Source organism: Macrotis lagotis, chromosome 4, assembly GCF_037893015.1.
Source record: "Macrotis lagotis isolate mMagLag1 chromosome 4, bilby.v1.9.chrom.fasta, whole genome shotgun sequence".
NCBI lineage: Eukaryota > Metazoa > Chordata > Mammalia > Peramelemorphia > Peramelidae > Macrotis > Macrotis lagotis.
The window spans coordinates 202,219,369-202,243,309 of record NC_133661.1 but is presented as its reverse complement, the minus strand read 5'-3'; the positions used below and the strand labels follow the sequence as shown (position 1 = coordinate 202,243,309).

The 23,941-nt window shown below is 43.4% G+C and overlaps 2 protein-coding genes across 4 annotated transcripts in view; both read right to left on the bottom strand.

The window, feature by feature from the left end:
- The window catches only part of LOC141522071 (bifunctional peptidase and (3S)-lysyl hydroxylase JMJD7-like), a 34,053-nt gene extending 28,248 nt beyond the window's left edge, over positions 1–5,805 (bottom strand). For both annotated transcript variants that reach the window (XM_074235165.1, XM_074235164.1), the window contains exons 1-4: positions 5,742–5,805; positions 2,767–2,920; positions 2,430–2,683; positions 1,383–1,439 (exon numbers count right to left, since the gene is read on the bottom strand). In XM_074235165.1, the coding sequence (XP_074091266.1) occupies positions 1,383–1,439; positions 2,430–2,683; positions 2,767–2,920; positions 5,742–5,805 (529 nt within the window). The remainder of the gene's footprint in view (positions 1–1,382; positions 1,440–2,429; positions 2,684–2,766; positions 2,921–5,741) is intronic.
- An 88-nt stretch (positions 5,806–5,893) lies between these two features.
- MAPKBP1 (mitogen-activated protein kinase binding protein 1) overlaps positions 5,894–23,941 on the bottom strand; it is an 87,718-nt gene continuing 69,670 nt past the window's right edge. The window contains exons 26-31 of one of the 2 annotated variants that reach the window (XM_074235157.1): positions 23,723–23,833; positions 23,225–23,309; positions 22,565–22,845; positions 21,763–22,365; positions 21,173–21,264; positions 5,894–8,029 (exon numbers count right to left, since the gene is read on the bottom strand). In XM_074235157.1, the coding sequence (XP_074091258.1) occupies positions 7,802–8,029; positions 21,173–21,264; positions 21,763–22,365; positions 22,565–22,845; positions 23,225–23,309; positions 23,723–23,833 (1,400 nt within the window). In that variant the 3' untranslated portion in view covers positions 5,894–7,801. Of the gene's footprint in view, positions 8,030–21,172; positions 21,265–21,762; positions 22,366–22,564; positions 22,846–23,224; positions 23,310–23,632; positions 23,834–23,941 lie in introns of both variants that reach the window. The other variant, XM_074235156.1, reaches the window with a different exon arrangement.

Genomic DNA, 23,941 nt, shown 5'->3' with positions numbered 1-23,941 from the left:
AAACTAAGTGGGATGAGGAGTGTGATTTTTTTCAAGCATCCTTCCCCGCTCTGAGTCTCTGATTCCTCATGCTTAAAAGGAGATGGTTGGAGATAGAGTGATCGCTTCATTCAGACCCTTCCAGCTTTAGCATTCTGCCACAGGCAGCAGACTACATTATGCCCATGGGGACAACGTGGATAGTGTTGGACTTGGTGTCACATCCTCCCTCAGTAGATGTGGACTGGCCCAGTAAATCACCTAAGCTTCCCTTAGCTTCAGTTTCCTTATCTATAAAATGAGGATAATAATAACAATAACAATGATAATACCTGTCTCACAGGATCAAATGAGATAATGTATATAAAGTTCTTGATAAACCTTAAATTGCTATATAAATACTAATTATCATTATCATTATTATTATTAACCATTCTGCCAGCCTGGGGATAGCAGCAGCAGGATTCTGACCAATTATAGTTTAGCCCATCAGGTTTTCCACAGAGGCACCCCTCTACTCCAAACTGGACCTGGGCAATGAAGCCTTTCAGAGGCCAGAAGACTGGGGAAAGCTGCTCCTGACACACAGCTCACTCCCTCTGCCACCAGCTCAATCCTAAAACACAAGCCTGTGTCACATGAGGTAAAACAGGGGTTTAGCTGATGGTTGTCTCTGTCTTTGAATGCTGTTTTATGGAAGAAAGATTAGATCAGTTTTGTTTGGTTCCAAAGAACACAACTAAGAGCAGAGGTGGAACTTGCTCATTTCATCAGTGCAACAACCAGGGACAATTTGGGGCTGTCTGCAATGGAGAATACCATCTGTATCCAGATAAAGAACCGTGAAGTTTGAACAAATTTCAAGGACTATTCCCTTTAATTTTAGGGAAAAAAAATCCAGATATCTTATTGTCTGATCTTGTTATCTCTTATATTTTTGTTTCTTCCTTAAGGATGTGATTTCTCTCTCATCACACTCAATTTGGGATCAGTGTACAACATGGAAACAAAATAAAGACTGACATTGCTTTCTGTGGGGGGGGGTAAGATTGGGAGAAAAATTGTAAAACTCAAATAAAATTTTTTTTTAAAGGTTTTTGCAAGGCAAATGGGGTTAAGTGGCTTGCCCTAGACCACACAGCTAGGTAATTATTAAGTGTCTGAGACCGGATCTGAACCCAGGTACTCCTGACTCCAGGGCTGGTGCTTTATCCAGTGCACTACCTAGCCGCCCCCTCAAATAAAATCTTTAAAAAAAAAAAGAGAAGAGGTGGAAATGACAAAGACTTAGATTTGTGAATCCAACCCCACTCACACACCCACCCAGAATCTGATCCCTTTCCCACTCTGGCCTTGGTTTCTTCATTTCTTGGCCACTTACTCTAGACTCTCCAGGTACTTACAAGATGTCACTGCTGCTTCTTCCCCCAGCCAGAAGTTCACAGCATCAGGCATCTTCCCTGGATAGACAAAGTGTTACTACGTGCTGGACATAGTACTGAGGCCCAGAAATATTAATGTAAGCCAAAAAGACAGTTCTGGTCTTCAAACAGTTTATGTTCTAACTGGAAAACCAGAGGGAGCAAGAGCATGAATATGGACTCCCTCCATCCCCTGCCAAGGACAGATATGGGACTCACTCCCAAAGAAGAGAGGGCTGGGCATGCTGACCACACAGAATGTGAGCTGAGGATAGGATAGGAATCTGGGTGGGTAGAGAGGTCCTGGTAGAGAAAGAGGTAGGGACAACAAGAAGAATTCACAGTCCTCTAAGGACCTTATAAATAAGAACTTTATATATCACTGATATCACAAGAGGATCAGGTAACTTAAGTTTCTAACAAGGGAAGAAGGCCAAGAAGGCAAAGGACACAAAAACTCAAATTTATAATAATACTTGGTTGTTTCAACAAAGCCATGAGGTTTATGGGACAAGCAAGATTATCCTTGTTTCACAGATGAGGATACTGAAACTCAAAGGTGAAATAACCTTCCCACATAGTTGGGAAGCATCAGAGTCTGGACCAAACCCAGGTCTTCTAAATTCAATCCTCCTTCCGCTCTACGCCATTGCCTCTTCATTCCCACTGAGTTTTGGAGATAGTAGGGAATGGTGGAAATAATACTGGCTTTGGGGTTGGAGGGCCTGGGTTCAAATCCCAGCTGTCACTTATGTTCTACATGACCTTGAACAAGTCATGGAATTTCTCTGGGCCTCAGTTTCCTCATCTGAAAATGAACTAAGAGGACTAGAAGGTTCTCTCCAATTCTAAATCTTACCAAATCTAAAGAGCAGAATGTCTTTCAAAAGACATCAGTGTCTCCCACTGGTCTTAGGGAGCTAAGTAATGAATAAAGGCTGGGTGCTTAACTGAATTCTACTTTGGTTCTCCAGCTGATTCTTCCTTCTCCCTAGATCTCTCTCCACCACGTCCCCCTCCTCAACTTACCCAGTGCCTCACTGGCCCAGGGCACGTGGGGTTCCACATCAGTCAGCAGCTGGGGAAGTTCACTGGAGAGGTTGGAGCACTGCTTCTGCACATAGAGCACCCCAGGGTGATAGGTTCGGCCTTCCAGCACATCAATCACTGTGTTCAGAGGCAGCCGCCGCTCGGCGGGCATCACAAACCGGTCCCCGCACACTGCATCCGCATACCCATCTGGGGTCACAGCCACACTCACCTCTGTGCTGCCCACTGTGCCCCTGCACGAGAGGGACAGTCAGTCCTCAGCCATTGACCCAGATTTTCTGACGACCCCCCCCCCAAAAAAAGGGCCAGCTCACACCTGAGGTAGGACAATGTCCACTTCTTCAGAGCAGGCCAGTGCTGCAGGGCATTACGGATGATGCAGGGCCTGTTAGGACATACCCAGTCTCTGTAGAACTGGAGAGGAGTCGGAGGCCCATCCAGGTAAGTCACAGTGAATGGCACACTGAGCTCTGAGGAGAGAGACAAGGGGCAAGACTGGTGTCAGGGACCCAGACTTTATTAGGAGAGAAGAGGAATGAAGAGCATTACTTTGGACGATCTGCAGGGTGGTCCCCTGCCTGTCCCCAAAGTCCAAGGGGCCCTACTCTGGCCTGAACATGGGGAGAGGAAGGCAAGTCATGGAAAAGGACACATGAATATGCCTGTCTTAAGAAGTAGAGAGTCATTTCTACACTGGGGCCACTGTTTATTTGGTGTGCAATTCAAGGCAGCTGGGAGGGGCAGCTAGGTGATGTAGTGGATAAAGCACTGGCCTTGGAGTCAGGAGTACCTGGGTTCAAATCCGGTCTCAGACACTTAATAATTACCTAGCTGTGTGGCCTTGGGCAAGCTACTTACCTATTTGCCTTGCAAAAACCTAAAAAACAACAACAAAGGCAGCTGGGGCAGAAAGAGTATTGCACCTGGAGTCAGAAAGACCTGTGACCTGGGGCAAGTCACTTAACTTCTATTTGCCTCAGATTCCACAACAGTAAAATAAGGATAGCAACAGAACCAACCTCTCAGGGTTGTTATGGGGACTAAATAAGATATGTGTACAGTGTTTGACCTGGTCCACAGTAGACACTTTATAATGCTTATTTGCTTCTTGTTTATATAAAAGACAAATTAAAAAAAGATTTCACATAGATTTATAGTCATACATGTTGGCTTCAGTTCTATCTGGCACGGTCTCCCGGCTCATCAGGCTTGAGTTCAGGGACCAATGCAGCTAACAACAGCTCATCATATAAAGCATTTTATGGTTTGCAAAGCACTTTAAATATGTTTGTCTCCTTAGAATCTCACAACCACTTTGTGAGGTAGATGCTGTTACCATCTCATTTTACAGATGAGGAAACTGGATTCATAGCACCTTGCCCAAGCTCTTGCAGCTAGTAAGTAACTGAGCAGGATATTCAAACTCAGGTCTTGCTGGCTCCAAGTTTTGTGAGTTATCAATTAGGCTGTGTAAGTGCCTTTATACTATGGCCTCCATCAATGTACTAATGCTTTGGAGATATTACAGAACCAATAGAAAATAGAAATAGGCCAGAGCCCTCATAGAACTAAGTGGGGTAAGGGGTGGAGAGTATGCGGATAAGCCATACACACAAAACAATAATAATCAGAAAATAATTCAGCCCCCAAACTTTTAATTTACCCTCTGACTCAGCAATACCACAAGCCTGTATTAAAAAAAAAAATCAGTTTAACAAGCAGGTGGATTTCAGAAAAACCTAGAAAGACTGACATGAACTGATGCTGAGTGAAGTAAGTGGCATCAGAAGAACATTGTACACATTAACAGCAACACTGTGTGATGATCAACTATGACAGAGTTAGCTCTTTTCTCAGGATAGCCATCAAAGACAATCCTAAAATGTGATGGAAAATACCGTCCACATCCAGAGAAAGAACAGTGGAGTCTGAATGTAGACTAAAGTATACTATTTTCACTTTTTAAAATGCTTTGGGTTTTTTTCCTTTTTGTGCTTCTCCTTCTTTTGCTTTTTCTTTCACAACATGAATAATATGGAACTATGTTTAATTTAGTTGTACTTGTATAACCTATATCAGATTACTCACTGTCAAGGGGAGAGAAGAAGGGAGGGAGGGAAGGAGAGTGAGAAAAAAATTGAACTAAAAATCTTACAAAAACGAATGTTGAAAATGATCTTTATATATAATCAGAAAAAAAGAAAACACATTTTAGGGCTTTTTTTTTTTTTTGCAAAGCAGTGGGGTTAAGTAGCTTGCCCAAGGCCACACAGCTAGGTAATTATTAAGTGTCTGAGTCTGGATTTGAACCCAGGTACTCCTGACTCCAGGGCCGGTGCTCTATGTGCCAGCTAGACACCCCCTCCAAAATTTTTAATTGAAAAAAAAACCAGATGATCAAGATGATCAATAAATGAAGGAGGGCGGTTGAGTAGATGAGCAGCGGTTCACGAGTTATTTATTGTAGGGTGAGAGCACCGCCCTAGAAAACACGGGATCACCTTCTGGTCATCAGAGGCGGCCACTGACCCAGTCCGGGCCATCAAACTGAAAGGCCGCAAGTGAGGAATGGCAGAAGCGCCCCGGGGACTGGCAGTCTCCGTCCCAAGGGGTCCGGGAGGAAGAGGCTCCTAGGCACAATAATATTTTAGCAGTGGTCCTTTTTTGGGGTGACAAAGAATTGGAAGCAGAGAGGTGCCATTCTCAGTGGGGAGTGGGTCACCAGATGAGGGTGCGGGCACGCGTTGGCAGGCCCGACGCCGAATGCGGGGCACAGAATACGGGGCAACCCACACGCTGCAAGTGCTCGCACGTGGCCTCGGGCTCCGGCGTGACTGGCAGTGGGGGGGTGGCAAGGGGAGGAGAGAAGCTTCCATGTTCTCTGAAGGGGGCAGCGCTTGCGAGGGGTGAGGAAGGCTGGCAGGCCCCTGCTGGGGGCGGGGCGGGCCGGGCGCCCCGCGGCCTCTCGCCCGGGGCTCCAGGGGGCGCTCCGCCCAGCCAAGGCGGAAGCCGGCGGCGGCCCGAGGCCCAGCGCCGGGCGCAGGGTCCGAGTCCGGGGGCCGCGCCGCGCACACTGCCGGCCGTGCTCGGGCGCCCGCGCCGCCGCCCCCCGCCCCGCCGCTCTCCGAGGTGCCAAGGCTCCCGGGATGCACCGCGCCCGCGCCCCGCGGACCCGCCGCCGGAACCCGGCGTGCACCGGGACTAGCGGTCCCGGCGTGCACCGGGCCGCCCCGGCAGCCAAGGCGGCCGCCCGGCCCGGGGCTGAGCCAGGCACGCAGGGAGCCCACTCACCCCGCGCAGCAGCCGGGAATTGGAACAGACGGCTCCGCACGGCGTCCAGCGCCGCCTCCGCCATGGCCACGCCGGGCTCCGCGAGCGGCCCCGCCCCGCCCCGCCGGCCCCGCCCCGCGGGGCGCCCCACGCAGCCGAGCCGCAGGCCCGTAACAAAGCAGCCGTGTTTTATTGACCAGGTCGACACGGATACAAACAGACACGTTAAAAAGGCCCCCGGCCCCGCGGGGACGCGGAGGCCCGGGGCCGGAATAGAAAAGTTATAAATAAGGGGTGTCCAAAATGGCGGTCCACAAGGGGCGCCCGGCCCCACTCCGCATGAGTCCTCCGGGGCGCGGGCCGACGCGAGTGGGCGCGCAGGACGCAAGGGATTCCCCCGGGCGCCGGCGCACGTCGGGGCTCCGGAAGTGGGAAGCGCAGGAACAATCCATAGCCAAGCCCCGAAGCGGCCCCCGGGTCTTCTGCTCCGTGGGCCGGCTTTGCGGAGCTCCAGCGGGCACGCGGCCGGACCCTGCCCTACAGGGAGTCGGCAGCAGAGGTCCCAGAGACAAACCTACGTAACCTCCGTTTCTTCTACGAAGTGCCACTGCCAAGTCCTACTTTCACATGCTGATCGCTCTCCTCCACTCACAATACTCGGCCCTCTACCCTACACTATTTCTAACCCCTCCTCTAAACCCATTTCACTTACCTCTTTCCCAAACCGTCTCTGAGCCACTGGCTAGATTCATAGCTAAGTCTCCTCAACTTTAGAACACAGATCCACTGTGATGGCCACACAACATTGTTCTTAAGAAAGCCTGCTTTCCAGAGCATATGGTTGAGGCCTCCCGCTTGTCTTAGGGGAGCCAGGGGGCCCCACGTGCTAGAACAATTATTTTGTCAACTATGTCACACAAAATTCAGAGCCCACATCCTTTCATGTGCCACTTCTAAGTTTGATCAGAGAATGGGGAAGACTGTGTTGAGAATAAAAGCAGGGGGGGCAAAGCCAAGGATTGCAAGGACAGAAGCCACAGTTGGAGGAATGAAGAATGGGAGGAAAGGGGATGGTAGTCTGAGGTTCCTGCTTCTGAAATCTTGGAGGATGGACTCAAGTTATGACAGGGCTAGCACCTTAGAACTATCTTTCAAAGGCAGATGGAAAGCTCCAGCCCTCATCCCCACAGACATTGACCAAGCACCCAAGTAATCAGAAAGGTGCTTGGCTTCTACAATCTAGAATTCAATAACATAAGGGAGGGAAAGTGGAGAAAAAGAGGAAGGAGACCAGAACTTGGTGGTACACCCAGCCTGAAGACCATACTGACCTGCAGTAATGCCTCATAAAACTAGCCCCACATACTCTGGCCAGTGAGTAGATAGGGAAAACACTTCTTGGGGAGGTGGGAAGGAGGGAGGGAATGTAGAGAATGTAGGCAATGGGGAAGGGGCCCTTTGAAAGGGAATTGACAATTTTTCGGGAAGGAGGTATCCCTGACTTGACCAGTTCTGGTCCCCCAATAGTTGAGTACCATAGATAATAAAGTCCAGAGAACTTTGCATTCCTGAACTGCAGGGGAACCATTGGGACCCTCTGTGCATGCACTGGAGAAGCCCAGCTAGTTTCAGGGCATGGGGGACAGAAGCAGGACTTCCTGCCATTGGTGAGGTAGGGCACTAAGTGCCTTTACCCCACTGAATACCCTGTATTGCTCCAGCCCAGGAAGCTATCCCTGAAGTAATTCAAATGGCTTCAAAGAGAGGGGGGGCTAGGACCCCTACGCTGTGGGATTATAATTCCCAACTCCCCATAGCTTCCATGCAGCACCAAGAAAACTTTGGGCAGTCTTCAGACCTGCTCCAGGTACAAGCATCTGGAGGCACTGTGGAGGCAGGAGTCAAGAGTTGGACAGAGGTCAGGAAAATAAATAAATAGGTCCAGAGAGCACTGAGGAAAATAAGGGAAAAACTGAGTCCCCCACTTTCCATCTGAAGGCTGCCCAGAGGGTAGACCCAGCAGATTTGATGAGTCTTGACAGGTCCAGGGGAACAATACCCCTTGGACAAGTGCCCTGGGCTCAGAGCCTCCGTTCCATGCGTCTTTCCACAGCCTGAAGCAGCAGCTCTGAATACTGCTCCAAAAGTGCTTGTGTCTGCTCAGCTCCCACAGCATTTGGGCTCCCACCAGAGCTGGCCGTCACTACACCGGTCAAGGCCTCCAGTTCTTGCCTCACTGAAGAGAAGGTGTTATTGAGCAATTGGGCAATTTGACTTTGTTCAGCTGAAGGAGTTCTGGTGCTGGCCACCTGCAAGAGAAACAACCAAGAATTAGATAATCCAGGACACTGGGGTAGGGAGTGAGATGGGGTGAAGAAAAATAACTACCAAGATAAAAAAGGGAACCTATACAGCTAATCCTAATCCTTAGGTTTTTCTGTAACTGGATGAGGTGATTTAAACAAGCTTTTCTTAGAATCTAGAGGTAGTCCTGTCAGTACCACCATCACACCTGGCCAATGAGGGTAAAGTCCCTCACATATGCTGAACAGAGGTAGGTACAAATCCCTTTCCTACTTCACTGACACAGCTTTACTGCAAAACAAGAAAAAGTGAACTAAGGAAAATTAAGCCAATGGAAAAATAGATGAATAGAATAGAAACAGATGAATTTACAGGATGAAATTCAGATTTCTTAGTTTAAACTAAAGGCTTAACAACTTGCTCATCTTAGATGATTAAAAACATAGCCTAGGTTTCTTTTCCTTGTCTCATTCCTATGAGATTATGAAATTTGGGGCTTATAATGTAGAAAAAAAGCATTTAAGCTGAGTTTTGAGGAAATCAGGGAATCCAAGAAGCAGAGCAGGGAGAGGGAACATTCTAGGTATAGGAGATAGTGTGGGAATCCTACAGTTGATGGAATGTCCTGTGTAAGGGAAAGCAAAAAACCAGTATGGAAGTAATCCCTAAGAAGACTGGAAAAGTATTAAGGATCTTTACTCTCTCCTAGTTTGTCCTCCCACTCATCAGACCATCATTCTCGGTCTCATTTACTTAATCCTTATCCAGATCACACCCTGAGAGCTCACCCTCTTTCTTCTCCCTCCACACTACTTTCCTTGGTGGTCTCATCAGCTCCCACGGTTTTAATAACAATCTTTATGCTGATTGTCAAATCTACCTATACTGTCCTAACCTTTCTTCAATCTCAAATCTCCAAATGCCTTTCAGATTATCAAATGGATGTGCAGTAGATGTCTTAAAAGCAACATATTCATAATTAACTCTGCAGCATCTCTTGAATATGTCCCCTTCTCTCTGACACTGCCATTCCTCTAGTGCAGGTTCATATTGCCTCACACTTGGACCACTGTAATACCTTGTTAGTTGGTTTGCCTGCTTCAAGTCTCTGCCCACTCCAACCCATTCTTCATTCAGATACCAGAGTAATTTTCCTAAAACCTAGGTGTAACCATGTCACCCCTTAGGCAATAAACTCCAATGGTTCCAGGATCAAATGTACATCTTTCTGTTTAGGCTTCAAAGTCCATTATAACCTAGGCCCCTTCTACTTTTCCTGTCTATTTACACATTGTACTCCCTACCACACACTCTTCAATCGAGTGACTCTCCTCCTAGCTGTTCCACAAACAAGATGCTCCATCTATTGGCTCTGGACATTTTCTTCAGGTGTCCCTACTGGTTTCCTTTAAGTCCCAGCTAATGCCTCATCTTCTACAAGCAGCCTGTCCCAAACCCTCTGTTAACTACTTCCTATTTACTCTATTTATGTAGCTTGTTCATACACACACACACACACACACACACACACACACACACACACACAAAAATATATATTTGTCTGTGAGCTCCTTGGTGGCAGAGACCATCTTTTGCCTTTTTGTACAAAACCTGGGACATTGTACTTATTTAATAAATGTTTTACTGACTGACCAAGTGAAAGACCAAATAGAGGAGTTTACATGGGATTCTGATAGGTTACAATCTCCTTGGGTGCTATGTGGAGGATACATGATTCCTAATAAAGGCAGCACAGCCTCATCAAGAGACTGGATGTAAGTCTCTATGAGACTCACTATGGGAGTAGCTCTGAACACAATTCCAACTCAGCCACTCACTACCTTGTGTTCTTTTTAGCAAGCTGCTCAACATTCCTAGACCTCCATTTCTTCAACTGTAAAACAAAGGCTTTAGACCCATGAAGCATTTTAACTAAATAGGGCTAAACATGTTTTGAACCCTGAGGCCTGAGCTGAGAAGTGTCTGTGAAGTCAACATGTGACACTTCTAGTGCATGTATGCTATACTATAAGGAACAATGGTGCAGGCTTTAGCTGCAGATATCAGAGAGAGCAACATTTGCTAATTAACTTGTGCTAGAGAATAAAGACATGAAATACCAAGGACCCACAGTTTAGGACCATACATAATTTAGTAGTTATTAAAAAGAAATGGAAAGATAGTACAAAAGGCAGAAGTAGTAGACTTACAAACAACCATAACTTACTCAGAAAAATTAAATATATTCTTAAGGGGAGGGGGAAGAAATGAAATAGAAGCATTCTTGAGAAAAATACCAGAGCTGAGAAGAAAATCTTACAAACACAGTAACAAGAGTCACAAAAAAGGATAAAAAGTAAATATAAGCTAGCAATTATAAGTAGATGTATTTACAGTCTTATATGGAGAGATGATATATGTATCACCTGAGGACCTGGTAGTGTTCCCATTATGATATGATGTTCTTAGAAGTAGAATGGAAAGAATGGGAGAAAAGGAATACAATGGAAAAAGAAAAAGAAAAGAACAGTAGAAATTCTTTCGTATAACTGGGTGGGAATGGGGATCAAAAGAGGGAAAACACACACACACACACACACACACACACACACACACACACACACAAATTGAGTACAGAGCACTGGCTCTACCTCAGTTCAAATGTGGCCCTGAAGACACTTGATACTTACTAGCTGTGTGACCTTGGGCAAGTCACTTAACTCTATTGCCTTGCAAAAACTAAAAAAGGAAAAAAAAAATAAGTTCATCTAACATGAAAACAGGCAGGAAAGGGTTAACGGATAAAGGGTGAATAAAAGGGAAGCAATACCAAAGGAGCAACAAATCAAAAATAAAAATTCTTAAAGAGGAGCCAGAAAACAGACAGAAGGAATAGTATAAAAGAAAAGGACAGAAGGAAATAAACAATTAGCAATCAAATCTATGAATGAATGGAATGAAGTGATCCATAATGGAAGAAGACAAGAGAATAGATAAGAATTCTACAAATGTTATTTACAAGAAACACATTTGAAACAGAAAGATACATAGTCAAAATAAAGGGCTGGAACAGAAATTATGCTACAGCTTAAATAAAAATGGCAGAAATAGTAGCAAAAATAGACTTAATTAAGAGATAAACAGGGAAACTATATTTTGTTAAAAGATGCCCATTGACAATGAATTAATATCAATATGTAGACCAAATGGCATAGCATTTAAATTCTCAAAGAAAAAGCTAAATGAGCTTTAAACACCAAAATAGATACCCTGAAAACAAAAAAGCAAGCATACCAAAAAAACAACTATTTTTTTTAGGGTTGTTTTTTTTTGCAAGGCAAATGGGGTTAAGTGGCTTGCCCAAGGCCACACAGTTAGGTAATTATTAAGTGTCTGAGGTCGGATTTGAACCCAGGTACTCCTGACTCCAAGGCCACCTAGCCGCACTAGATTTATCTTTAAAAAACTGAATAAACTACAAATGAACTTCTAGAAAAGAATCCTAGATATGTTTTCAAGTGAAACAAACATTAAGAGAATTAATTCCAATACTTTATAAACTATTTGGGGAAAAAAAATAGAAAAAGAAGAGCTCCTACTAAATTCCCTCTAACATCAAGTATGGTCTTGATAACTAAATCAGAAAAAACAAAACAGAATAAAAACTATAGATGAATATCCCAATATTTTAAATTAAATATTAGCAAGAAGTCTATAGTAAAGTATCACAAAGATTATTCACTATGATCATGCTGGATTTATACAGTACTTCTTCAATATTAGGAAAAGTATAAAACTAATCATATTAATAACAAAATCAAAATCAAATGATTCTAACGAGATAAAAACTTTTTAACATGACATAACACACACACACACTCCTGTTAAAAATAGTAGAAAGCATGGTAATAAATGAAATTTTACTTAAAGTGTTAAGTAGCATCTATCTAAAACAAAGAGAAAGCATTATTTATTATTGGGATAGAGACCCCTCCAAAAAAGATCAGAATTAAAACAAAGATGTCCATTATCAATCCAATTCAATATTGTATTACCCAGTTACAAAAATAATTCAGCAAAGAAACTGAAGAAGCATAATAAAGAGGAAGCAAAATTTATCATTTTTGTAGATAACATGATGGCTTACATAAAGAACCCTATAGGATCAACTATAAGAACTAACTGAAACAATTATAGTACTATCTAATTTACTTGCTTGATGCTATACTAATCAAACTACAGGGTTATTTTATAAAGTTAGAAAAAAAATAAAACTCATTTGGAGGTAGAAAACATCAAGAATATAGAGAGAATTAATGAAAAAAAAAGGGTGGGAAGGAAGGTGGCATAGCAGTAACAGATCTCCAAGTATACTATGCAAAGCTAAAATCATCAAAATTTCTTTTGTATTAGACAAGAAATAGAAGGGTTAATTAAGGGAACATATTAGGCATATAATATTCAGAAGCCATGTTTGAAAATGTTTGATGACATTTGATAAACCCAAAGATCTCAGTTATTGGGGTAAGAACTATTTGACCAAAACTGCTGAAAAAACTGGGAAACAATTTGGGAGAACAAGGTAGGCATAAATCATTATCTCATACTGTGTACAAAAGAAGCTCCGAATGGGTACATAACTTAACCATAAAGGACAAAGTCATAAACAAATTAAAGGAGCATGGAAGAAACTATCTAAGGATAGAAGAATTCATGACCCAAAAAAGAGAGCAATTCACAAAAGATAAAAATGGACACTAATTAATTATATGAAATTTAAGTGTTTTTTACACAAAATAAATGCTGCTAAAATTAGAAGAGAAGCAAGAAATGGAGAAGGAAATCTTTGCATCAAGTTTCTCTGATAAAGGACTAATTTCTAAGTTACATAGGAAACTTAGACAAATAAGAATAATAGCCACTTGCTCAACTGTTAAATACTCAAATTATTTCAGAGGAAGAACTCTTGGCTATCAATAGTCATTTTTTAAATTTATTTTTTATTCTCATTTTGTACAAATGTTTTTCTTTACATTAATAAAATATACTTGTTTACAAGTAAACAACATACCCCTCCCCCCGTGAATATAGATAGACTTGCTTGGGCAAAAAAGTAAAGGGGGGAGAAAAAAAATTAAAGTTAAAAAACAAATAATAGTAATAATTGTAGGTATGGCCAGGTGGTGCAATGGACGAAGCGCCAGCCCTGGAGCCACGAGCACCCGAGTCCATATCCAGTCTCATAAACCCAATAATCACCCAGCCATGTGACATGCAAGCCACCTGATCCCCACTGCCCTGCAAAAACCAAAAAGAAGAAAAAAAAATGACCTAAAATAAAATAAAATAGTAATAATAATAGGGGTGGCTGGGTGGCAGACAGAGCATTGGCCCTTGAGCCAGGAGCACCCGGGTCCGAAACTGGCCCCAGACACCCAATGATCACCCTGCTATGTGGCCCCAGGCAGGCCACCCAGCCTGACTTGCCCTGCACCCTCCCCCAAAAGATAATAATAACAAAAAATGTATTTCAGTCTTTGTTCCAACACCATCAACTCTGTTGTGAGTGGATCACATTCTTTATAAGTCCATCACAAAAATTACTTCCATATTTTTCCAATGTTGCCATTGCTGATCACAACTCCCTCCTTTCTTATTTCTCCACTACCATGTACTCTATTTTCTCTCTCCTTTCACTCTGACTCTGCTGTAGGGTCGCTGAGTGGCGCAGCAGACAGATCCCTGGTCCTGGGGCCAAGAGGCCTTGAGCCCACATACCACCCCTTAGGCCCAGAATCCACCTGGCCCTATGGTCCTGGGCAGGCCTTCCAATCCCAGCCCCTTGCAAGAAGTACAAAAAAGAAAATGTGTTATATCTGACCACTCCCCCCCCCATGGTCCATCCTCTCCTCCTTTATTCACATCCCCACCCCTTCCCCCTGCTCCCCCCTCCTTCTTACTCCAGTTGTCTATACCCCATTGAGTATATTTGCTGTTTCCTCTCCTAGCCATCTCTGATGAGAGCAAAGTTTCCCTCATTCCCCCTTGCCTCCCTCCTTCCATATCATTGCAATAGCTCATTGTAATAAAAAAAAAATTATTATGTGAGATAGCTTGGCCTATTCCCCCTCTTTTTCTTTCTCCCATTCCATTTCCCTTTTTTTCTTATTGACTCCATTTTTACACCATATTTTATCTTCAAATTCAGCTTTCTCCTGTGCTTCAACTATAAAAGCTCCCTCTACCTGCTCTATTAACTGAGATGGTTCATATGAATATTATCAGTATCATTTTTCTATACATGCAGTTCATCCTCATTAAGTCCCTCATATTTCCCCCCTCTCCTCCAATCTCCATGCTTCACCTGAGTCCTGCATCTGAAGATCAAACCTTCTGTTCAGCTCTGGCCATTCCAACAGGAACCTTTGAAATTCCCCTGGTTCATTGAAAGTCCATCTTTTTCCCTGAAAGAGGACATTCAGCCTTGCTGGGTAGTTCATTCTTGGCTGCATTCTAAGCTCTTTTGCCTTCCGGTATATTGTATTCCAAGCCCTACGAGCTTCCAATGTAGTTGCTGCTAAGTCCTGTGTGGTCCTGACTGCAGCTCCACGATATTTGAACTGTGTCCTTCTGGCTGCTTATAATATTTTCTCTTTGACTTGGGAGTTCTGGAACTTGGCTATAATATTCCTGGGGGTTGGTTTTTTGGGATCTCTTTCTCAGGGGGATGGGTGGATTCTCTCCATTTCTAGTTTGCCCTCTGCTTCTAGAATATCAGGGCAATTTTCCTGTAGTAATTCTTTGAAAATGATGTCAAGGCTCTTTTCCTGATCATGACTTTCAGGTATTCCAATAATTTTCAAATTATCTTTCCTAAGTCTGTTTTCCATATCAGTTGTTTTTTCAATGAGATATTTCACATTTTCTTCTAATTTTTCATTTTTTTGGTTTTGAAGTATTGATTTCTGATTTCTGGTAAATTCATCAATCTCCCTGAATTCTATTCTTTGTCTGAAGGATTTATTCTCCTCAGAGAGTTTTCTTATCTCTTTTTCCATCTGGCCAATTTTGCTTTTTAAAGCATTCTTCTCCTCAACAACTTTTTGAACTGTTTTATCCATTTGACCTAAGCTGGTTTTTAGCATGCTATTTTCTTCAGCATTTTTTTGGATTTCCTTGACTAAGCTGCTGACTTCATTTTCATGTTTTTCCTGTATCTCTCTCCTTTCTTTTCCCAGTTTTTCTTCTAACTCCCTCATTTGATTTTCAAAGTCTTTTTTGAGCTCTATCATAGCCTGAGCCCAATTTCTGTTTTTCTTGGAGTCTTTAGATGCAGGAGCTTGTGCTTCCTCATCTTCAGACTGAGTATTTTGATCCTTCTTGGGCTCATTTGCAAAATATTTCTCAATGGTCTTCCTCTTGTTTCTTTGTTCATTTTCCCAGCCTAAGCCTGTTTTTTTTTGGGGTGCTTCCTGAGCTTTTGGGACACTCCCACAAGGGTCTCAGTGTGTGAGGTTCTGTCCTCCCTCCTGGTCTGTGAATGACCATAAGCACCCCTCTCTGCCACGGGGCTGAGGTGGGGGGGGGCCCTGCTGTTCTATGGGGGGGGGGGGGGCTAGACTGCTATCAGGATCTGAATGTGTTCAGAGCCCCAGAGTTCTGTTCCAGAGGCAGAGGACAGAGCTCTGCAGTCTCTCTTCACTCCCCTCCCTCAGCTCAATGGGCTCATGTCCTGGGGGCTCCTGCTTACTGGCTCCACCTGCTTCTGTTTCCGGGTCTAGGCTGCCAAAAGACCAGGCTGCTGGCTTGTGTGCCCTGAGGGCTGGGCTCCACGTGCTCCTGCTCGCTCTGGCAGAGGTCCCCCGCTGTTCCCCCACTTTGTGCTGGTGCTCCCCAGGGTGCAGCTCAGGCGACTCCCCAGCTGCTGTGAGCTGAGGCTCCCAGCACCCTGGGGCTGCCTCTGGGAGGCTGAAGTTCTTTGGCTCTGGTGGCCCACCCCTCTGGCGGGCCACCCCTCCGGCCCCGGGGAGCAGAGCCTTTCTGCTCTTTTCCAGGTTACCTTGAGTAGGAGAACTGCCTCACTGGGTCCCTTTGTGGGTTCTGTCTCTCGAAAGTTTAGTTAGAGTCCTTAGTTTATGAGTTTTTATCAGAGAGCTCCTAAGACTGGATCCCTTCATGTCGCCATCTTGGCTCTGCCCCCAATAGTCATATTTTTAAAAAAAATGTCAAACCACTAATATTTAGAGGTATGCACCATTAAAACAACTTTGACATACTACTACACTCAACAGATTGACAAAGCTGATAAAAAAAACTGGATAATCACAAATACACTGGAGGAGTTATGGGAAAACAGGTACATTAATATAATATTAGTGGAACTCTGATATGGTCCATTCATTCTGGAAAACAATTCAAAACTATGGCCCCCAAAGTTATTAAACTGTACCACACTCTGACCCTGTGATTCTGCTACTAGGTTATAATGCAAAGAAATCAAAAAGAGGAAAAGAACTCATTTTATTTAATATTTCAGAAGCTCTTTTAGTGGTGGCAAAGAATGGGAAACTATAAAGGTTTTCATAAATGAGGAATGACTGAATAAATCATGATACATGAATGCAATGGGTTACTATTGTGTTGCAAGAAATTATAAAGGGGAAGATTTCAGAGAAACTTGATATTATGAACTGATGCAAAATGAAATGAGCAGAACCAGGAGATTAATTTATATAACAACATTATTATTATTATTATTATTATTATTATTATTATTATTATTATTATTATTATATATTAGAACTCTGATCAACAAAAAGGCCAACCATATTTTTAGAGGACTCATGATGAAACAAGTTACCCAACCCCAGAAAAAGAAAACTGTTAAGATTGAAGATTCACCTGTTTCATTACATTCTCTAGCTTGTCTAAAAGAATGGTATGAGAGATTTTATCAAATGTTTTGCAGAAATTCGGGTATAGAGAATCAGAAAAAAGAACCACAGAATAATTTTCAGGTTGTAAGAAATCATTGGCTAATTATTTCAATTCCTATATCTAAAAAAGAATCATTCCTATAATAAAATGAACAAATGGGTCATCCAACCTTTATTTCTAGATTTCTAATGAAGGAGAATTCAGTACTTCCCAAGGCTGGTTGGTCAATTCACTTTTTTTTTTCTTTTTTGGCAAGGCAATGGGTTAAAGCGACTTGTCTAAGGTCACACAGCTAGGTAATTATTAAGTGTCTGAGGCTGCATTTGAACTCAAGTCATCCAGACTCCAGGGTTGGTGCTCTATACACTGTGCCACCTAGCTGCCCTGGTCAATTCACTTTTGAAAAATTCTTAATTATTCTTACATCAAGATTAAATTCATCTTTACTTTCACTCTCACCTCCCACTTTTGTTTATATGTATATAAACAATCATATTAATAGCAAATCCTTTACAGGGTGTCCCTTAGGCCTTTCTTTAGCCCTATTCCATATTTTTATAAATGACTTCAAGGAAGAGATGACATGGTTACCAAATTTGCAGATGACATTATCAAAAAAGATTTCAAGAAGATTATACAATCCAATCCCTTTGGCTTTCTGTTTTTTTAAACCGTACAGCAGTACATTAAAGGAAAGATCAAAGTAAAGAAATAAAAAATCAAAATCAAATATATAAGTATAACTACTCTGTAGGAGGCAAGTCAGTATTTTGTCCAAGAATCTATCCAGGCATTCCTTAATCAGTCTATTGGCTCACCCCCAAACCCAGGAGCTCATGGGTACAGTTCAGATAAAAGCATCCCAAATGTTGCATTTGGCAAACATTCCTAAAGCTCCACCCCACCACCCACCCAGAATAGAAGCATTTCCTCAAAAGTAAATGTGTATATAATTTGTAATAGTTATAAGGGGCAATAAGTACAGTGAATAAAGCACTGGCTTCAGAGCCAGGAAGGCCTGGATTCAAGACCTGCAGCTGACACATCTTGACTGCATCATCAAGGGTAAGATACTGATCTTAGTGTTCAAAGCCAAGTGGCAACAATTGCAAAGAGAAATCGATACCAGCTGGCCATGTGCTAACTTAAAAAACCATAAATGAACATTATCTATGCTGTCATATATTTCTATTTATTTTGTACATTTCTGAATGAATTTTTCATCTAATTTGCGCTGCTGGCTTTGAGTTTGCCACCTTTGCTCTAAACTCTAAGTCCATATATTGCAGAGAGGATGCTGACTTACACCAATATCTGTGTGTGTGTTTGTGTGTGTGTACACACAAAATAGATTATAAACACACATATAAATATGTATAAGGATTTATACAGTAAGTTCTTGCCTAAGGTAAGTGGATTTTCTGTAGACTTTACCCTTCCTTGGGAACCTCCCTTCCTCTCCCAAGTGGCTTTAGTGAAGTGGAAGACCTTTATACTATAACTACCCAGCAGAATCAGGACTCCTGATAGGTGCCCATCCCTCAATTTTGCATCATCTAAATTTACATAAAGAAATGTCTATATACACAGTGTATACACAATATGTGCGTACATGTATATGCCGTTACGCACTTTTATTTTACATATTTATATATTTGGTATATACACAAAGGAGATAGTTACACTGTCCAAAAAAGATAAAGTTTAAGACTGCATGACCCGTTCTTTATTCTAACTATTGCTGCAAGATATTTACTGACATTTGTCAGTTGAAAATAACCCCTCTTTGGGCAGCTAGGTGGCACAGTGGCTAGAGCTCCACCCCGGAGTAAGGAGGACCTAAGTTCAAATCCAGTATCAGACACATAATAACTTACTAACTGTGTGACCTTGGGCAAGTCACTTAACCTTGTAAACACTTTAACAAAAATAATCCCTCTTTGATACTTCCCATTTTCCCATTTGAAAGCTGAACAAATACACATACACATCTACATAGACATGTGGTTGTCAAAAACAGGCACAATAGTTAAAGCACCATCCCAACTGTGGGATGTGTTTACAGACTGAAGAATTCAAAGGGATGAGCCTAAATTGTTTTTTATCTTTGTATTATCCTCAGAGTATAATGCTTTGTACATTTAAGACTCTTAGTAACTTGTTTTGTTGCTGTTCAAGAGAGGACTTGAAAAACAAAAGTTATCTGTAGAATGACCCTGACAGAGTCAACAGCCAACAACTTTAATAAAATTCCTTTGATCTGATTCAATAAACACTGACTCTGCAATTACTCTATTTCCTAAGGGTCTCTGTGGGGAACAGAAATAGATAAGTCAATACAAAGTAATTTTCAAAAGACCTGGTATAAGAGGTGATGATATCTCAGCTAAGCCCTAAAGGAAGCTGGGAATTTAAAGAGATGGAAATGAAGTCCAAGAACAATTCAGTCATGAGAGAAATCATATACAAAGGTTGAAGTGGGAAATGGCATAGTGTGTACAGAAAGCAAGCAAAGGAACACAGAGTAGATGCTGAGAAAGGTAGGAGACTGTAGGTAGACTGTGAATATCTTTAAATATACCAAACAGAGGAATTGCCTAGAGGCAATGGAGAGCTACAAAAGCTTCCTGACAAGGGGAGTGTTAATGTCTTACCAGTTAAGAAGACTGTGAAAACTGTGTGTAATAAGGTATACTTGTGAGAAGAAAGACTGGAAGTAGGGAGACCAATTAGGTGACTATTATAATATCCATGTTAGAGGTGATGAGAACCTAAACTAAGATGGTAGTAGAGAGAAGGGAATGGACCAGAGAAATATTGGGAAGGTGGAAAACACTGACACTGATTAGATATGGAGGGGTGAGAGATGGTCAAGAGTCAAGGATAACTACAAAAGCTGCAAACCAGAGTGCCTGGGAGAAAAGAAAAGGCAGGGATGAGATTGAGGGTACAAGCAGAGGGAGGGACTAATTTTGGCAAAGTGGTCACCACTTTAACAGAAGCTGGAGACTTATATGAAGGGAATTAGAGCTATTCTAATGTAGATTTAGGAGGTGATTTTTAATGATATCACTAAACTTGCTAGCATTTATCACTTGGTAGGAAGAGAGTATCTCATAATGCAAAGAATATATGTGACCTTTGTGCAACTGAACTTATAGCCAATAGAAAACCAAAATGGCATCTGATCCACAGTATTGAAGTATACAAACTCCTAACAACATGATCTACTCAGAAAATTGCTGTCCTCTAAAGCTGAAATTATTGTAGTCTGGGAAATGAGAAAATAGGTCTGGGAGTATAGCCAGAGGCTTCAGGGAAAAAAGTGGAACTCTAAAAAACAAAAACAAAAAATGAGAAGGGGTGAAGAGAATGGTATCTTGAACAAGATAAAATTGGGAGTGGAAGAAACTATAGGAAGCTCATGAAGGTCCTAAAAACCCTAGGAAGTCACACTGTCATGAATGTTCCCTTTTTCTACAAAAGTTAACCATTTTGGTGGAAGAAATTATAAAAATGCTTATGCCTGATCAATAATAGAGGAGACTTTAGACAAACTTTGTATTTCTGTGAGAAGTTTCTTTGGATCACTTTTACTCCATTTTGTTCCTAGTTTTTTAAAAAAAAAAAAGGATTTGTTTTTATTTTTCGTATTTCAGCACTCAAAAATCTCCACCTCATAACTTCAATACCATTTATAGAATATAAAGGGAAATTGGCTTTGCTAGAAAAGCAGTTGAAACAACTACTCTGGGTTTCTTTTGTAGGGTGAATGCTAGGTTAAGCAATTAGCTTAGCACTACTGATAGGTCAGAGGGTTCAAATTCACACTATTCAAAGTTACAATTATGTGAAATAGGGTCCTCGGATCCAAAGTGGCAGACCTGTGCAGTGCAAATTTGAGTACCATGACCACTTCAGGGATTCATTATTCACATTACTCAAGACCTAGTGCTGAACTTCCACTCTGTAGCTGTCCTGGCCCCCCTCATTGGTCCTGACCTGATCCTTGACGTGATGGGTAAGGACTTGAGAGGAAATTAGTAGCCAGCTTGATCCCTTAAGACTCCTATTCCTTTATGTTAATCCATCTTTATGGACAATTCAAATATCTTTTTCTATTTTATGCAGCAAATACTTATTGCCTGATTCACTTTTCTGCTTTATTTCATTATTCTGATATTGAAACTGCTCTCTCCAGTGTCACTCACCAAACGGTACAGTTGAACAGCTTGGTGCACATTGTTCTGAAGTTCTGCCACGAGACGTTCACACTGTTCCATGCTCACCAACATCACGAGCTCTGGGAGGGACAGATGTTGCTGAGTGAATCTCTATAAACTTTCCTCCTAGGCCTCCCACCCAAAGGAACCCTGAAACTGAGAGACTCCAGAGCTATACCCAGTCCTTCTGCCAATCTCAGCTATCTTCTTGGGCTGTCATCAACAGAGCCATGCCATGGACCCTTCCTTTTGGGTCCCCCATTTTCCCCCACTTCCCCTATTCCCCCACTCTAAACCATCCCCATATCTACCCCTACCCCAGTATGAGAGGCCAATGTGAAAGGGACTATTCCCAGAGTTCAGTTGGCACCGAGGTAGAAGGCAGGCACAGGAAGAACAAGGTGTTCAGCAGGAGGGTCTCACCATCAAGGGAGTGACTTATGGAACGAGACAGGAGCAGACAGGACGAGACACAGCAGAGGCTGGATGCACAGAAATGGGATGAAGCCCGAGAGTGGCCAACAGAAACAAGAAAAGGGGGAAGGGACAGGAGTTGAGAGGTGAGGAACTATGCACACCTGAGTCCCGGCTCAGAGAAGCCCCTGGCCTGGAAGGTTCCATGGGGTTGGGGGTCTTCTCTGGTGATGGGGACTGCAAGTTCTCAGGCCCTCGGGGAAGGCATGTGGCTGGTAGTTCCTGGGCACAGGAGCTTTGGGGCCCAGGCTGAGTCTGGCACTCTGTCCTGGGTGTGAGAATGGTGCCCTCCCCCAGGTGGGTCTGCCCCTCTGGTGTGGCAGACTTCTTTCCCAGGCCCCCTGGGGAGCCAAGCTGTTGAGCTTCACAAGGAGCCCGGGTCTTTGCCCCAGGAGAGAAAGCAGCCAGGCTGGGCCTATCAGGCAATGGCTTGGGAATGTCCAGGACAAGGTGAGCCCGGCTTGGCAGAGCCGATTTGCTGATTGATGTGATCCTGATGGGGTTGGGGACCTGAGTTTCAGTCAATTCCCCCTGGCCTAGGTTTTCCCCCACTGAAGTGCTACGAGACATCTTAGCCATGGAGCTAGTGGTGGGGTTCAGGTAAGAACGGGGTCGAGTTGGGCGACCATCAGCCTGGGTTAAAGAGCCCAGCCCTTCTTGGGCATCACTCTGCTGTAGAGATCCCGGACCAGGTAGAGATGGCTCATCTGTAGAAATAAAACTAAGATCAAACTGGAGAAAAGCTACCCCAAAAGATTGTGGCTTTATTCCCAGGCACAGGGAACATCTAGGGGTTTAAAAGGACAAAAGAGCACATATAAGATAACCTCCAGTAGGGTTTGTTACCCCCGGGAACTTCCAAGTTCAAATGTCCAAGAACGAACCACATCGAACTAAGTCTCTTACCTTGGGACACCAGATTATGCACTGACTGGGCTTTCTGAAGGCCACTGCCAGAGCCAGGGAAGGCAGTCTTCTTGTGTATCCAACTGCTGTCCAGATTCAGGCGGCGCCGTCGGAGTATAGGAACCACAGACTGGGGGTTAGAACTACCAGGAACTGCCTCAGTCTCTGGTGGGACTCCTGAAGAGTTGATTGGTCCACTGCTAGGCTTCTCACTAGGGGTCTGGAGCACCCTGATAGGTCTCTGTGGCAATGCTGGTCTCAAGGAAGAGAAAGACAGTTCCCTAAAGGAATGAGATGGGACAGAGTCAAGCTGAGAATAGCTGAGTCCTGGATATGCCAGCCTCAGCCATGTTTCTTATCATGTTCAAAGGTCACTCAAGCTCCATTTTTACTACCCTTTGGAACAGCAGGGCAAAGGGCAAGGCTAGGGTAGCATAATTTCTCAAAAGAAGCAACAGATGAGGTTCAAGCATGGGATCACAGAAGCCTAGGGTGCTGTAAAGATGTCTGACATCAGCCTTGGGGGAAGGACTGGCTCATTTCTAATCACTTCCTAAACAGAGACTTTACTTCTCTGGTTCGAGAGTCAGTGAGTAGATGGAGGAATTGAGGGCTCCACACTCCAAAGCCTGGACTTGGATGAAGTTGAAAATGATGTACCTGAGTGAAGGAGTCTGCACCTGTGACAAGAATCGGGATGATATGCTTTGAGGTTCCATTCTCTCCAGGGGTCGGTCTGGGCTGCCTGTCATGGAAACAGACAATAAATTAGTCTGTCAATAAGTATTTCTTAAGTCCGACTATGTACTCAAACCCTGAATACCAATAAGAGGCAGGCACAAATTTAAGTACCACCTCCAGTGCTCAGGATCCAGATTCAACATTCTATGACATGGAAAGCACAGAACAAATTCCCAAACACCCCTGGGCCTCTGCTCTAGGAAGGGAAATCCTAGGTCATTCTCTGCCTTTAGGTCTTTCCTTCTTCCCTTGGGTTCTCCCTCTCACGGGTGGACTGGGAATGGATCAAGTGTTACTGTGACCAGGGCCCTGGTCCTCTGGCCACACCTGGAGCAGCCCCATTGGCTAGAGTCTCAAAGTGCCGTCTGAGGAACTGTTCCTGGTCTGGAGTACGGGGGCAGCCTCCCTGTGGCCCACCAGAGTCAGTTCCTCCATCCTCCTCTTCTTCCTCCTCTTCTTCACCCTCTGCTGGCTCTTCAAGGTCTGAGGAGATTCCATCCACACTCAGGGGCTCTGTGCTCTCAGAGTCTAGGGAAAGGGGATGAGGGCAAAGGACATACTACACCCATATCTTGTTTCAATCCCACCATTCAGCCCTCCCAGGGCACTCCTGGCCTTAAGATAATAGCCTTTTTT